Source organism: Convolutriloba macropyga, chromosome 13, assembly GCF_964194025.1.
Source record: "Convolutriloba macropyga chromosome 13, txConMacr16.3, whole genome shotgun sequence".
In the NCBI taxonomy this organism is placed as follows: Eukaryota; Metazoa; Xenacoelomorpha; order Acoela; family Convolutidae; genus Convolutriloba; species Convolutriloba macropyga.
The window spans coordinates 19297570-19313412 of NC_134480.1; the positions used below are offsets into that span (position 1 = coordinate 19297570).

At 35.4% G+C, this 15843-nt stretch overlaps 1 protein-coding gene across 1 annotated transcript in view; it reads right to left on the minus strand.

Moving 5' to 3' along the window:
• Positions 1-2792: 2792 nt before the first annotated feature.
• Positions 2793-15843, minus strand: part of LOC142352288 (protein angel homolog 2-like) — a 49257-nt gene continuing 36206 nt past the window's right edge. The window contains exons 5-8 of the mRNA XM_075404790.1: positions 14085-14251; positions 13158-13437; positions 5996-6214; positions 2793-3354 (exon numbers count right to left, since the gene is read on the minus strand). Coding sequence (XP_075260905.1) covers positions 3197-3354; positions 5996-6214; positions 13158-13437; positions 14085-14251 — 824 coding nt within the window. The 3' untranslated portion in view covers positions 2793-3196. The remainder of the gene's footprint in view (positions 3355-5995; positions 6215-13157; positions 13438-14084; positions 14252-15843) is intronic.

Sequence of the window (15843 nt, forward strand, 5' to 3'; positions counted from 1 at the left end):
AATCAGATCAAAATTTAAAAAATTGAAAATTAATGTCAAAATGCCGCATGTAGACAACAAAACCACTAGCGAGAAATGGAAACTTGGTTCAAACAGAAAACTAGGTCTAGAATGAAGTATGAATGGAATGAAAAAACGCTTTAGAAAAAAATCCGAGCCAAAAAATGAAAAAAAAAAAAAACAGTAAAAATCTAAGTCAAATTGCCGCATGTGAACAAAACAACTAGCTAGAAAGCGAATTTTTGGTCAGACATCGTTTTCTCACTCTACTTTAAAATTAAAGTGAAAAAAAAATACACGCCACAAAACCACTCGCTTTTCCGCTCCACTTCCTTTTTCGGCGTGCCCAAATCACTACTCCTATTTGACTTCAAAAATCATGAAAATGTGTGAACATAGCTTTAAAAGAGATCGCCCCAATACAATTCAAAATTTTTGAAATGTAAAAACCATGATGTCCCCAATAATATCCGATATCGCTTCGCGGATATTAAAAGAACTCGTTTAGAGATAAAGGCTAGACGTTTATGACTTAAAAAAAGATCACATTTGAACTTCAAAGTCAACCTAGCCCTGGCTTCTCTAACCTGCAAATAAATTGCAACGAAATAGCAGAAAACAGCCGCATAAACACGTGAACTAATTCATTGGCTTAAAAATTTTTGAAAAAAATTAACGTGAGACGAACTAGACACATTAAAAACGTAGACAAACATTTTTCAGTTAAGAAAATTGAATTGAGCCAAAATGGATCAAAACCTGCTCACCTTGACCGTTTTGTTTGTAACTTGAATACCACTACCTAGTGTGTCTTAACAAACTGCACCTATAAAATAAATAGCCCGAAAACTCTGAATCCAAAATGTGAAACCATAAACAGAAATAACTTGAAAATTGCCCCAATAAGAGATTATAAGTACTCAGAAGATCTTCAATTTAGACATCAAAAATTTTCGCATTTTTCAGTTAGTTAGCCTACAGGGCGTCAAAAGGAGCACGTCAGCTGGTTGGGGCTTAGAAAAAGGGAGAGAAAGTGGGGTCGCAAATATTCCTCAAATTATCTTTTCACCTTAATATTACTGAACCTGTCCTCAACTGAATTTCGGTGTAAAAACTACTTCTGAGTGAGGTAAATAATTTTCTCTGAGTGAGGTAAATCGAGGTCAACCGACTAAAACCAATCTAGTATCAAAACTATCGAAAAACAATTTCGCCGTCAGGTGGTAAACAAAAAAGATAGGAAACCAAATCTCAATGTCGGTTCGTGAAAACAGAAGACAACCAATAGAAAACCAATCTCCACAACTTGGGTTACTAAAAACCCAGAATACCGCAATATAGCTACGCTCAGCGTGCAGTAAAAAAAACTGACATAAAACGGCTAACGTCGGAAGATTAGCTCTCAACGACAGAAAGGTTCAATATAATTGGGTGGTGTAGCTTAGAATAGGGATAGTAAGAAGGGGGTGTGTAGCTTAGAATTTTTTGTGGGTGCAAAAACCCGAAAACAGAGCAATTTAAACCCACCACCTCCCGGATGGCAGTCTGACATCTTCACCACTACGCCAGACCGTCTTTGCTACTTCTTCGCTTAGAACTCCATTTACGATAGCAACAGACTTTAGGAATCAGCGCAAACTAAATCCCGAATAAGTTAAGAAGCCACGCATGAAAAATTTACAAAAAAGCAAACAATGCACTAGAAAAGTGAAAAGATGACCAAGCAAAAACTTTGCATCAAAAAAGTGACACGTTTAAAATAATTGCTTCAAACTTCGATCGAGCGCAATTAAAGAAGTTATGGTTTTCATTCCACTTGGCTTTCAAAATAAAATGCCACAAAGAAAAAACGCTGATTAAAATACGAATTAACAAAGCTGGTATGTTGCCAGAAAAGACCCGTAATAGCTTCGTAGCTGTGCGCTCTCAAAAAGATAGTAAAAAACAGACGAAAAAAAAATAACTTTTCATTAAATGCTGAGATGTTATAATTTGATAAGATTCTGTTGAACTTACGGCTGCTTCTAATAGCTGATCCAAACAACATTTAATTACAGCGACACACTCTTGACCTTATCTCTTTGAATTGAAGTAAAGAAAAGTAAACTTTAGGAAGAAGTCACTTTTGTGTGAGGTAAGTCACGTGTGATCAGAAACTTAATCACACGAATAAAGAAAACTCGCTCCACTAGGAGCAAAAAAGAAGTCACACACGTAAGCTTAGGAGAGGTGAGTACAAGATTTTCTCTTTGAGGGGGAGGGGAAAGGGTTTGAGTGAGGGCTGAGCGTGGCAAGGAGAGGGGCCAAGCGTGAGGGGCGCTATGGGGGTTTACAAAGGGTGGGGCGAACAGGTAGGGTGTGCACTGAGGTGTCTAAACCGCGAAAAAACTGTCCTTCACACACCATTAATTTAAGTCTTCTCAGCGGCTTCGTTGGATTGAACATTTAGAGACTAGCATAAAGCTCTAAGAGCGATGCTTAATGACTTAATGCCCTTCGTAATTTGACTTTTTATACCACTCTTGAGGACAAGTCAAAAGCGTCAGACAAAAAATTGACCAAGTACAAAAATTGCAATAAAAGAGACCGCAGGAGTAACATAGATGCTACATACTTGGCTTCAGAGCAATTTAAAAAAGATTTAGTTTTAGTTCTCGGACGTCATGATTATTTTAAGTCAACTGAAACAAAATTCCTTGTTTAGTTCATAGCAACTGCATCAAATTAAGTTTTTGTCTTCATCTGTGATCTTAGCTGCTAATACTGCTCAAATCCAGCTAGTTTTCAAAATATCATTGTCAAAATTGTAATGTTAAAATAGATTTCTTGAACCGCAGTTTGAACAAAAATTAAAAACTCATAACTTGTATGGAAAAATATCAATTCATCGGCTCATTTACAGAAATCAAAATAAGCTCTGTGGATCGATTTAACGGATTACCCGATTGCTTGGATCAGGTCTGCTCAAATTACGGCATTAGCACGTCAGGTCTGAGTTTTGCGAGTGGGAATCTGATTGATCAGGACAGCTTCGCCCCACCCAAGATTGCACTTCATGCGGACGATAGTGTTGGTCCAAACTAGATCCATATGCAACTAGGGCAGTTTGTAAAGCAGACTTTATTTTCTTGCACAATGAAATGTCTTTCTTTCCTTGTATCAGTTATCGATACACAGTCCCTTTGCGGTAAGATGATTAAGGATTTGGAGAATTAGATAGCAGGAATGAGCACATAAGTGGCAGGTGGTCTGATGGTTGGAGCCGATTCGGAAGACCCCCTCTAGATTTCAGCTCATTTTTGGTCAAAAGTCCCAGCCGGCATAGAGGGATCAATCTGCTTTCATTTCTCCCTCCTAAAACAATGATGCAATTATAACACAAATAGCGGTCATGAGAAGCCGCGTCTGAACACGGTTCTCCTTAGTCAGCTTGGCCAAACTATAATTATGTAGGCATAATTAATCTGTATCGAAGGTTTAGACTTACCATTGTTTCACATTATATACAGGATTTATTCTGTAAATACACTTGTCATAGCCAAATAACTACCGAGGGGGAGCAACAAACAGACACTAAATTTTCACTCAGTTTTATTTATTTAATGTTCGAGTTTCGATTTATTTCAACTAAAAATTTTGAAAATTAATTGCAACCAATAACATAGCCGGCAGATTGCCGGAATAGCTGCGAAAGAATAGACCTGCGTGCCATATAATAGAGATAGAAACAGATACAGATCTAAATTGAAAAAAAAATCGACGCCGCTCAAAAAACTCGGCTAAAGACATTCAGCGATAAATTAATAAAGCTTGTTAAAATTCATTCCACAGAAGCCTCATATTAGGGACCTTTACTGCACATATGAGTTCCTTTGACCTTAAACAAATTCAAATTAAACTTAAGTTTTAAAGTGCAAAAGTCATTTTATTGAGTGAGGTAAGTCACTTATGATCAAAATCTAATCACGCAAATAACCTAAAAACTTTCGCTAAAGCGAGTGAGAAATGACGTCACGCGCGCAAATGCCTTTAGTGAGAGGAAGAAGTCATTCAGAAAAATAGACTTTTTCAGCTTTGATGTGTGAACAAATGTAAAACGAAAAAAGAGCGTCCGACGACGAAACAAAATAACATAGCCGGAAGAATTCCGGAAGCGACTCGAAGCACCAAAACTTCACAAAAAGCTGAAGCCATTACCTTTTGTATTAAACCATTAACTCATTACCTCCACAGGTCTGATCTAAAAATCGGTGAAATTTAAACCACTTACCAAGAGAAAGAAAATGCATTAAAATTTTATTATTGAAAACGTTTGGTAACGTTAAAAAAGTCTGAAATAATTAGGATGGTCAAAAAACTGATAGCCTGACAAAACTGACAGGGCCATCAATTGCCGTCAGATAATTAATGATTCTAATCTCAAAAAGATCGCGAAAGCAAACGGCAGATAAAAACTTTTCAAAAAAAGACAGGAAAGCCAAAATTATTCAAAAAAGAGTGCTCAAACTTAAGAATTAGAGAACCACTACAATTAGATTTCTAATCACGGCAATTAAAACAAAAATAATACATGATTCTTCCTTGTTGTATATATGCTAGACAACAAGATTTCATACTAATTCAAAAATTAAATTAATCATAGAAAAACAAAAGCAACAGAATAATATTCAAAGGCAAACAATCGTCTAAAAACAATACCACGCCCGGAATAAAATTGCAATGAATAGTAATAAGTCGAAATGTTGTAAAAGACTTTCTAGCAAACTCCCAGTACTGCCTTATTTTGAATTAAATCAATTGCAAACCGAAGAAACCAAGATCTAAGAAAAAGCTGAATTCATTCAATTTTTTAACAACTGAAAAAATCAATCTAACGAAAACAAAAGTAGGTGCCAGGACAAAACTCGAATGATACAAACGAGAATGTGAAGAATATGGACACAATGTTAGGAACACCGTAACAAAAAGACCAATTCTTGATTTTTGAAAGTTAAAAATCAAATTTAAAAAAATCAAAAACGAGTACATTTCATTGATCAGCATTCGAGACATAGAAAAGACAACGAGTCATTCGAGACAAATACAGCTTGCTGAGCAGAATAAAACAAGAAAAAGCAGAATTCAGACATACGAAACAATGAAACATTTTGCAAAAAAGTGGTCAAAAAATATTTAAGACTGTATTTATGAAAATGAATTATCTGTTTTTTTCAAAAACTTAACACCAAAAAATGATTGAATTTTTATTGAAACAAAATTAAAGTCCCTCATGTTCCCCAAAATACTATTTCTAGTAATTAAAAGCAAAATACAAACAAAAAACGGAAAAAAAATTGCAAAAAACTACGAAAATCGGATTAGCAAATGTACAATTTTATGAAACAAAATTACATCGAGGTAGAAAGAGGCATTGAGTATATGAATTATCAAAGGGAAGTTGCCATATTAACTGATTTTTGACAAAAAAAAGCTAAAAGATCCAAAAATGAAGAAATTAATAGAAAAAAAAGCCAAAAATTAACTAAAAAATCAAGAAATATGTGCCAATTTCGCATTTGAAACGCAATTTCAGGCTATGCAAAATACTGTGTTAACAATTTCCAGGGTTTACATTTCAACATAGCATCGATTAAAAATTATTTCTACAAAAAACCAAATTACAAGCAAAAAAAACTAGGCCACTTAGACGAAAAAACGGCTAAAAACGGTTATCTATATGTGCTATTCAGTCAAAAACTACTTTTCAATGTCAAAAAGTCATTCACTAAACGCAGCGCATGATCAAAAAACTTCTCTCGCTCAGAAAAAATTAGTTCACACTGCAATTTCACTCACTTTCGCTTTTAGGTCAAAACATCGTCTGAACGAATAGCACTTCCGGTAAAAAAAAAAACCTTAAGAAAACCAATACTCCTCTTCGAGTCGTAAAAAAACCAAGAGCACCGCAATATAGCTACGCTCAGCTTACAGCTTCGCAGCTATAAAAAAAGATCACCATTGCCAAAATCCATTGGTTGGTGGCGTGGCGACGCTTTAGTGTAGAAAATGTAATCTAGCGTCTCCTCGCTTCGTTCATGAAAAGAAGTGAGCTCAGGTGTGTTGGGGTACTTGATTGATAGGTGACTGTATACACTTGACAGCTGCAATCTATGGGAGAGGACAGGACCCATTGGTCTCACAACACAACAGCCGTCATCGTCTTCATTCTCACCAGCTGCATAATACAAAACATTATCTGCAATTCATTTATCACCATAAGAACGCACAAAAATGCGATCTTTTTTGTCTCCGCTGCATAATGGACGGCAGTAATAGTACAGGTAGTAAATGGGGGGGGGGCATTTCGAGAAAGAAAATGATGCAAATAATTGCACCTCCCTCAATCCTTTGCATTATGTGGCCAATGTCACGTTTCTCGAGTATTTATATATACTCGATTTTGCCACTTTTGTACAATACATGTTTTAAGATTAGAGTTGTTAGCGTGTGTGGAAACTAGTTACACTACGAGAATTGCTTTGACATTGGATATATGTGCTCATATTTCACGATACATGTTTTTGGGGCAAGTGTGAAAATCTTGAACAATATTTTGTAATTCAGTTCCACGCCATAAGTCATTAGTTTCCACATGTCCCTCTCGATACTAATTGTGGATTAAGACAATTAGCGATTCCGCAATTGTTCACAAGAACAATGAATTTGGTCTGAATTAATTACTAATAAAATTCGGCAAACTTTTAGGCTAACTACGTGCTCAAAATGGTCGAATTGGGTCAAATTTATCCTTGAATACCAGTTACAAATCTCAAACCTTTTTAAAACATAAATAACTTATTTCCACGTTTAGCGTAACTAAATTCCATCGTGCAAAATTATATATGAACCGTGAAAAGGGCAAAACATTGTCACTTGTCTCCACAAAACGCAAAATTTGTTGAAATGTGCCTTTTCGTACATTGGCGGCTTAATGAAGTAAATAAGAACAACATAACTGGCAGATCGGCAAAAAGACGCAGCAATAGCTTGGTAGATCTGCAGAAAAAACTAAAAAAAAGCAAAAAAGGAATTTTTGATAAAATACTGATGTATCATATTTTGATTACGAATCTGTTTAACTTATTGCCGCTTCTCGTGCTTTTTGCTCCGATGCGAGGTAAGTCACATGTGATCAAAAACTTCCTCCAATAAGAGTGAAAAATAAAGTCACGCACGCAATTCAGTTAAAATTGCATGAACAAATGAACGTAAAGCAGATTTGAAGAACTTATGAGGTCATATGGTCGTAACAATAAAATTGACGTTAAAAAACAGCAAAACAGTCCTGAAATACAATTCAATGAATTGAAGCACCTGAAGACAACAATATCAGCCTCCGACAACAAACAAAACAAAAAAGACGTCAACTAAAGACAAACAAAACACTAACAAATCGAAAACAGAACACTATAAAAAAACCAACAAAACAAAATTCGTAGATCCACCATCTTCATAGTTCAAAATGAGATCCACCTAGAGCTGTCCATATCGAGACTAAAAGACAGAACAAAAAACTACAAAAAGATGGAAAACCAATCAAAAATTGGTACTTTTTTGCGCAGAGTTTGTGTTAATGTTGTTAAAACCAAAAATTTCAACTCAAATCAGTAAATTAATCTGAAGATGCCTCAAAAGAGCCATTGAGATCTATCAGTGATGAGAATAAATAACCAAACAAAAAGGACGACAAAAATAAAAAATCAATTCATGGAGACAAAAAGCGTCACATTATTTACTATAGGAAGGGTTAAACAAGCGCAACTATGCATTATTAGAAAAAATGTATTGCCTTCTAGAACTATTCGCCACAAAAATGATAATGAAAACAGCAAAAACAGAAGTCAAATTGATGCACGTGAACAAAATTCGCTCTCAAAAACCAAAGATTTGTTTAAACACCATTCTGTCATTCTCTCACTTCACTTTAAAAAGCACTTGAAAAAAGTTACGCTTTATAACTTCTCAATTTCCGCTCCTCTTGCTATTCCAGCGTGACTAATATCAACAGAACAATTTGACTTCTCATTGTTAAAAAAAGTTTAAAAAATCTCAAAAGTAAATTTAAAAAATCTTTGAAAGGTAAAAAAAACCAATAGAAGGCCAATAATAGTCCCAGCTATTGCTTTCCGGCTATTAGAAACCGCTCAAGTTCAAATCAATTACAATGAAAGGCAACCAAAATAACTAAAATATAGCCAGCAAATTGCCGGAAAATAGCCGCCGTTGTTGCGCTGAACGCATTGAAACAGAAAAAGAAACATACCCGGCAGATTGCCGGAAAATAGCCGCCGTTGATTCCAATAAGCATGATTGGGATTGAAAGAATAGAGGATATTGAAAAAAAAAGATTTTTGTACAAAAAAATTTTTTAAGTCCGATTTATTTTGATGGCATTTCGTAGTTGAACATAACGTACTTCTGTTTCTTAGAGAAAGGCTACAGGGGCTACTATCAATACCAATAAGCATTAGAGATGGTATATAAGACTTAAAGGAACGACGTTCAAATAGCGGGCATCTAAAATTGGGCTTTATGGGTTTATCCCGTTTCTACTTCTGACTTCAATTTTTTATACTGACTCTGTTCATTTTGAATTGCTTTGCTGAGCAACTGATGTTCAAAATCACTTTTAGCAGAATGAGAGAAGAGAGAAACTAGCCTAGAGAAGTCAAAAAGATATCACGCAAAATGTTGAAAAAGCGGCAAAATGAGGTAAAGCGAAACATTTTTTTATTCGACGAAGTAAAAAAAATAGGAGCGCTATAATAGCCGGCTGAGAAGATGAGGGCGGCTATTAAAAATAAGAGATAGAAAATTATCAAAATTTCTCAACGAGTCAAAGTTCTTATTTGGTGTGTAAATTCTGTATATTCGGTTAGATTCCAAAAACATATCCGACTACCGTTGGGCATATTGCTCTCAAACGACCGGCGAGCGGTTGGCATTAGCCTAGTTAGTAAATATATCATATAGAAAACTGAAAAGTAAAAATTTTGAAAAAATTGGAAAAGTTTCCAGATTTTGCAGTGAAAAAAAATGTCCAAAACCATGTCTCTTGAGTTCTGTCATGTAGCCCATCTGCAAGACTTAAAAAGTTTCGTTGGCCAGTAATGATCGTTTAACTCATAAAAGGGACAAAAATAATTGCAATTTTTAACAAAATGTTGCTAAAATTCATGTTATTAATACCTTCAAAACTATGTTTCACCTGCTCATAAAGATCGATCAACTTGAAACATAATAAATTTTACAGAAAATTTACAAAAAATTGCAAAACTCAAGTCAATAAAATATTGATAACAATTCGATTAACTCTAGAAACTATGCTGCAGTTTATTATCAAACCTTGGAGGACCCTGGGCCCCTGGTGCGGGAAAAAAACAAAAAAAAATCAAAACCAACGTTCCGTTACAGCTACAAAATAAACAGTAACCTATTATCAAATCCTAGAGGAGGTTCGTTCCTTGGCTCTTCAGGCTAGAGAAACCTATGAAAAAATTGAAAACTATTCCATGGCCAACAAGTTTTCCAGTAACCTGTTCTCAAAACCTAACGGAGTTTTTCTGGCCCCTGAGGCTGAAAAAACTTCAAAAATGACAAATGTCCAAAAATATTGAAAATTGCAAGTTTTGTCAAAAAAAGGCTAAAACTCGAGATATAATAATCTTGGAATACATTTCTCTACATCTAGAAACCATATAGTAACCTGTTAGAAAACCCTAGAGGAGGTTCTTTGGTTCTTGGGGCAAGAGAAACCTAAAAACGACAAACTTTCGAAAAACTTGAAAATTACAAAAATTTAAGATATTTAAAAGTTGAACATATTTCATGGCCAATAAAAAAAATTTAGTAACTTATTATCAAAACCTAAAGGAGGTTTTCTGGCCCCTGGGTCTCGAAAAACTTGAATAATGACAATAAAGGTCAAAAAATTAAAAAAAAATTGCAAGTTTTGTCAAAAAACGGTATAATTCAAGATATTAAAAAATTGAAAACTAATCCATGGTCAATAAAACTAATTCAGTAAATTATTATCAGATAGAAACGGAGCCCTGAGGCTGAAAAACTTGAACAAAAACTAAATGTCAAAAAATGAAAAAATTGTAAGTTTTGTCAAAATGCTTGATTTCGTGATGTTGAAAAATTGAAAACCATTCCCTTACCATAAGAAACTATTACGTAACCTATTGCCAAACTCTGGAGGAGGTTCCTTGACAACTAAGGATGTCAAAACTCAAAAAATGACGAAAATTGTCAAAAAGCTTGAAAAAAACTGTCTTGAAAAATTGTCATAAAAAGTACCTATGTCCTGCAAAAGACATATTAAAACTTTAGTCAGCCTCAATTTTAAACTGGTCATCAAAAAATCGAAATTGCAATTTGGGCTCAAAAACTCCTAAAAATAACCTTTTCACCTTAAACTACGGCCCTGTCAGTGGCTTCACATCACTAAGCACTTGAAGGACAACTAAACGCGGCTAAGGGCCTCCAATGAAACTTAACGCCAGCCGGGGTCTAACTGTTTATCCCTTTTTAAGGACCAAAATTCAAATACGTCAGACGAAAAATCGGTCAAGCGAAAAATCGCATTAAAAAACAACGACTAATATAACTGCTACAATTTCGTTTGAGAGCAATTAATTATCAAACTTCTTCACAAAAAAATTTGAAAAGAAAAGTTTTAAAACTGCATGTGAACAAAAAATCTCTATCTCGGAAATATTTTGGGGGTAGCAATTAGAGGTCATTGTATCAAGTATAGTCATGTAAATCGAAAGTCAAATCGTTCAAAATGAAATCGGAAATGTAGAAGTCATGATTTTTATGTAACCACGTCTTAGCATCATAAGCATTGTTGATTGTCTTTATTACAGTTGATTTCTTTATATGCCTCCATTACAGTAAAAAAACATACCTATTGTTTTAAAGTGAAAAGCGTATTTTAATATTAAGTTAGGATTCCCCAACTCCTACAAAACTAAGCTAAAAGTAAAATCCAATACTCGAAAACCGATGTCAACGGTCTAGAGCAGATTTCAATGCTTCATCCCAAAAAAATATCCGTTGGGCGAATTACTCTTAAACAACCGGTGAGCAGTTAGTCGGCATCGAAATTAAACATCTGGGGCTTAGGTATGCATACATTGGGGCGGGGTCAGAGCTTAGTGCGGGGAGTCAAGCGTTGGGGGTCAAGCGAATGGGGGGTAGGGTTGAGAAGGCTGGACGAGAGGGGGGTCCAAATCGCCAAGAGGAGGAGGGCGAACAATGGGAGAGATGGGGGAGGTGAGTGAGGGGGGAGGGGATGGCTGAGGGGGTAAAACTCTTAAGATTGAACCTTCCCTCACGCCATTAACTTATACATCCTCAAAAAAATTTGGGTTAACTGAATACTACGAGACCAGTGAGCCGTAAGATTCTACGAGCTGCTCTGCTATTTAATGCTATCCGTGTCAGATGAAAATTTGGTCTAGCCAAAAGTAGCTAAAAAACACCGGACTGATAACACAGCCGGCAAATTGCCGGAAAATAGCCGCCGTTGACCCATTTGACGCACATTGGGATTGAAACAGAAAAAGAAAAAGTAATAGTTGGAAATTTACAGAATTTCTGAAGTGTCAAAGTGATCTTATTAGGTGTGTAAATTCTGCATATTCTGTTAAATTCTAACTTTGAACTTTTGTCAACTTCTAAACTGAAGGCTTTTAAGCATAATACTAACGCCAGCTGGCAATCGCTTTAAAGAACTTTGATGCACTAAAACTTAATGGCCCGGCTTTATCGATTTATCCCGTTCTTTTGATTTTGCACTTTCGACAATGACCGTACTCACTGCATTGCGTAATTCGATACCTGAAACAACTTTAAATCCATTCAGTTGAAACAGTTAGTGAAATAAGTCAGAAGTCAAGCGTGAAAATCGTGACTTATGCTAAACGAAAAACGTGATCAAAAGGTAAAGCGAAATTAAAAAAAAAGAGAACAACTAAATAAATGCCGAGAAGCTGGCGGCGGCTATTAAACAGCTAATTCGACTCACAGAATTCCCCAAATGCTATAAAATTTTGAAGAGTACTACAGCTGCTACAAACGCGTCAACATGGTAAACTGGTAAGAAAAAATAGCTTGAAATAGAATCAAATTTATTTACAAACGTAGAACTACTTAATTGGGTAAACGATACAGGGCAAACGGTTGGAGTTCAATCTAAAAAACTGCTTCAAAAATGCCACACGTCATCAAAAAACAATCACTCGCTTACAAAAGTTTTTTCACTTAAATTCTCGCTCTCTCTAAAAAAACCACATGAACAGAAAACCACTTCCTCTTCTCTATACTCTTTAGCAATTCAACAACATAGCTGGCAGATTGCCAGAAAATAGCCGCAATAGCTGCGTAGATCTGCAGTCTCAAAAAAACATTAAAAAAGACAGACCAAGAAATTACTCTTTTCATTAAAGGATGAGATGTTACATTTTTTGATAGAGAATCTGTATAAGTTAATGCTGCCTCTATTAGCTGATCTCAAATAACCTTCATTTAGAGTGATACACACCCATTTGACCTTATCTCTTTGAATAAAAGTAAATAAAAGTCAATTTCAAATTGAGGAAGTCATTTTTGAGAGTGAGGTAAGTCAAGTGTGACCAAAAATTTAATCACGCGCATGAACAAAAAACTCGCTCCACTAAGAGCGAAAAATGACGTCACACATGCAATTCAGTTGAAATTGCATAAACGAATGAACACAAAAGCAGATTCGAAGTGATTGTGACGTCATGTGGTCGGAAAAAAATATTGATGAAATAAAAACCAAGAGAAGGTCAATAATATCCCCCAGCTATCGCTATGCGGCTGTTAATAAACACTTTGTTTTCACGCATTTCACTCCTGTTTCAAATACATTCCAACAAAAATACCGATCAAAAAAGACGCTCCACCAATACTCCTCTTAAAAATCGTTAAAAGGGAGGGCACCAATACAATCCAAATCTTCGGATTGTAAAAAGATATGCACGCGATAATAGCCGCCTAAGATGCGGGCGGCTATTAATAACCAAAAAGTTAAAGATACTTAAAACAATTATATCAATTTTTGTTATAAGAAAAGCTCTCCTCACCGTACTGGCAATTGTCCTGCAACCCCACAACACCCGGTAGCAAAGGCGCCCCTAATGTAGGTAAAGATAAGTACCGCTGACTGTGGTAAGAGTGTGAACTATTATTTGTCTCCTGTGCTGATATTTGTGGCCCCGAGAACTTCGTGTAGTCGAGAGCACCCTGTGTTATGAAGTTGTAGAGGGGTGAAAAGGGGATGCTGTTGAAATCTCCGCATACAATGCATGGACAGCCAGTTCCATCGCCAGCGACGTCCCCGGAAGATCCATTTTTAGAGACGATCTAAACAAGAAGAACATATTTCGGACAACTTGCTCAAAAAAGACAATGGCTTCATGTCCCAAATGATATTGAATGACCTGATACTTAAAAATCAACAGCAAAAAATGAAAAACTCGTTTGTGAGGAATGCGACTGAAACGAACTAGCTACGAAAATTTAAAAAAGCTTAAAACAAAAACAAAAAATCAGAAACACTTAAATTTTATATTCTTATATTTTAAAGGAACCCATGTGGTACTATGACTGCAAACTCATGAGAAGATTTTGGGCTCACATTGAATATAAGCTATTCATTCAATTTACACGCAAGTTTTGATCAATAAACTCAATATGCTCAACTTGATTAGAATACTTAGATTTGTTTACACTGCCTTCATTGGCATTTATTGCAGATACATTTAGTTGAGATTCAATGTTTTTTTCAATAAATATTTTGAATAATGGGCTCATCCAAAAGTGATTGCTGACTCGAAAAGGTTGGCACAAAAATGTTTTGAGCTCTTTCTTGAACGTTCTCTAAAGGTTCTTCCATTGATATGCATCCTGATACGAGAAACACCTTTGCTGGTACGAGTTTTGCTCGTAGTTTTGTTTTATCAAAGGGTACATAAATCACGTATAATAATGAGAGCAGTCAAAAATCGTACGCTGTTGATTTCGGCAATTAGAAGTGCTAGCTGTGACAATTTGATCTCTCCTCTCCGGGGGTTAAAAAGAAGGTGAGTAGTAGCAATGCACACTTTTAGATCAGGTCTCGACACTGGCGAAAGCAACACGACCACACCCACGTTGTCACGGTCTAAGTTAGTCACTCCTGTAAGAAACAAATGCCTTCGCAGTTTCGTGTTTACTTCAAACTTGATGTGCTTCAGGCTTAAAAATGTAAGAACTAAAGCTTTGTCTTCTGAAATAATGCGAGCTTACTTTCATCTATCCAGCAGCAGCTGTATAACACACCATGAAATTAGTGAAAAAAGCAACAGAACGCTCTAAGAAAATTTATGGCGCGATTTTTTAGTTATGCAAAAATTTTTCACCATTGTTAATCCTTTTTTAAACCCCTTATTAAAGGAAAACGAGATAATTATGTTAGCTCCACATCTTTCGTTGGAAAATTTTCGACTTCTCTTGAGGGCATCACAAAGTAACACAGGTGATAACATTTAAAGATTTCTGGGTCTACTTCAGCAGAAAAAAAAACATACCCGGCAGATTGCCGGAAAATAGCCGCCGTTGATTCCAATAAGCATGATTGGGATTGAAAGAATAGAAGATATTGAAAAAAAAAGATTTTTGTACAAAAACATTTTTTAAGTCCGATTTATTTTGATGGCATTTCGTAGTTGAACATAACGTACTTCTGTTTCTTATAGAGAGGCTACAGGGGCTAATATCAATACCAATAAGCATTAGAGATGGTAACTAAGACTTATAGGAACGAAGTTCAAATAGAGGGCATCTAAAATTGTGCTTTATGGGTTTATCCCATTTCTACTTCTGACTTCAATTTTTTAAACTGGCTCTGTTCATTTTGAATTGCTTTGCTGAGCAACTGATGTTGAAAATCACTTTTAGCAGAATGAGAGAAGAGAGAAACTAGCCTAGAGAAGTCAAAAAGATTTCACGCAAAATGTTGAAAAAGCGGCAAAATGAGGTAAAGCGAAACATTTTTTTATTCGACGAAGTAAAAAACATAGCAGGACAAGTCCTGACGTACAATTCAAAGAATTTTCATTGACTAAAGAGAAAAACTAGACCTAGAATGGACTATGAATGAAATCAGAAAACCATTTTTCAAAAAACCAGAAAAAAAATAAAAAAAAAACAGAAAATCAATGTCAAAAAACAACTAGCGAGAAGTGAAAATTTAATTCAAACGAAAAACTAGGCCTAGAATGAGCTGTGAATGGATTGGGAAAACCATTTTGAAAAAAATCCGATCCAAAAAATCGAAAAAACAGTAAAAATCAGAGTGAAATTGCCGCATGTGAACAAAAAACCACTACCGAGAAACCGAATTTTTGTTCAAACACAGTTTTCTCACTCTACTTTAAAATTAGAGCGAGAAAAATTCACGCCGCAAAACCACTCGCTTTTTCGCTCCATTTCCTGTTTCGGCGTGACCAAAATCACTACTCCAATTTGACTTCAAAAATCATGAAAATGTGTGAACAGATCTTAAAAAAAAAAGACAGCGCCCCAATACAATTCAAATTCTTTGAATTGTAAAAATAGGAGCGCTATAATAGCCGGCTGAGATGAGGGCGGCTATTAACTAGCTTTTATTTTTTTAGGCATAATATAGCCGTTTTCGCCATAATATAAGATATTTCGTTGATTTTCTATCTAGTTAAAAGCAGACAAAATTCTGTTTTAATTGAACGATACAATTGTCCTTTAAATAAG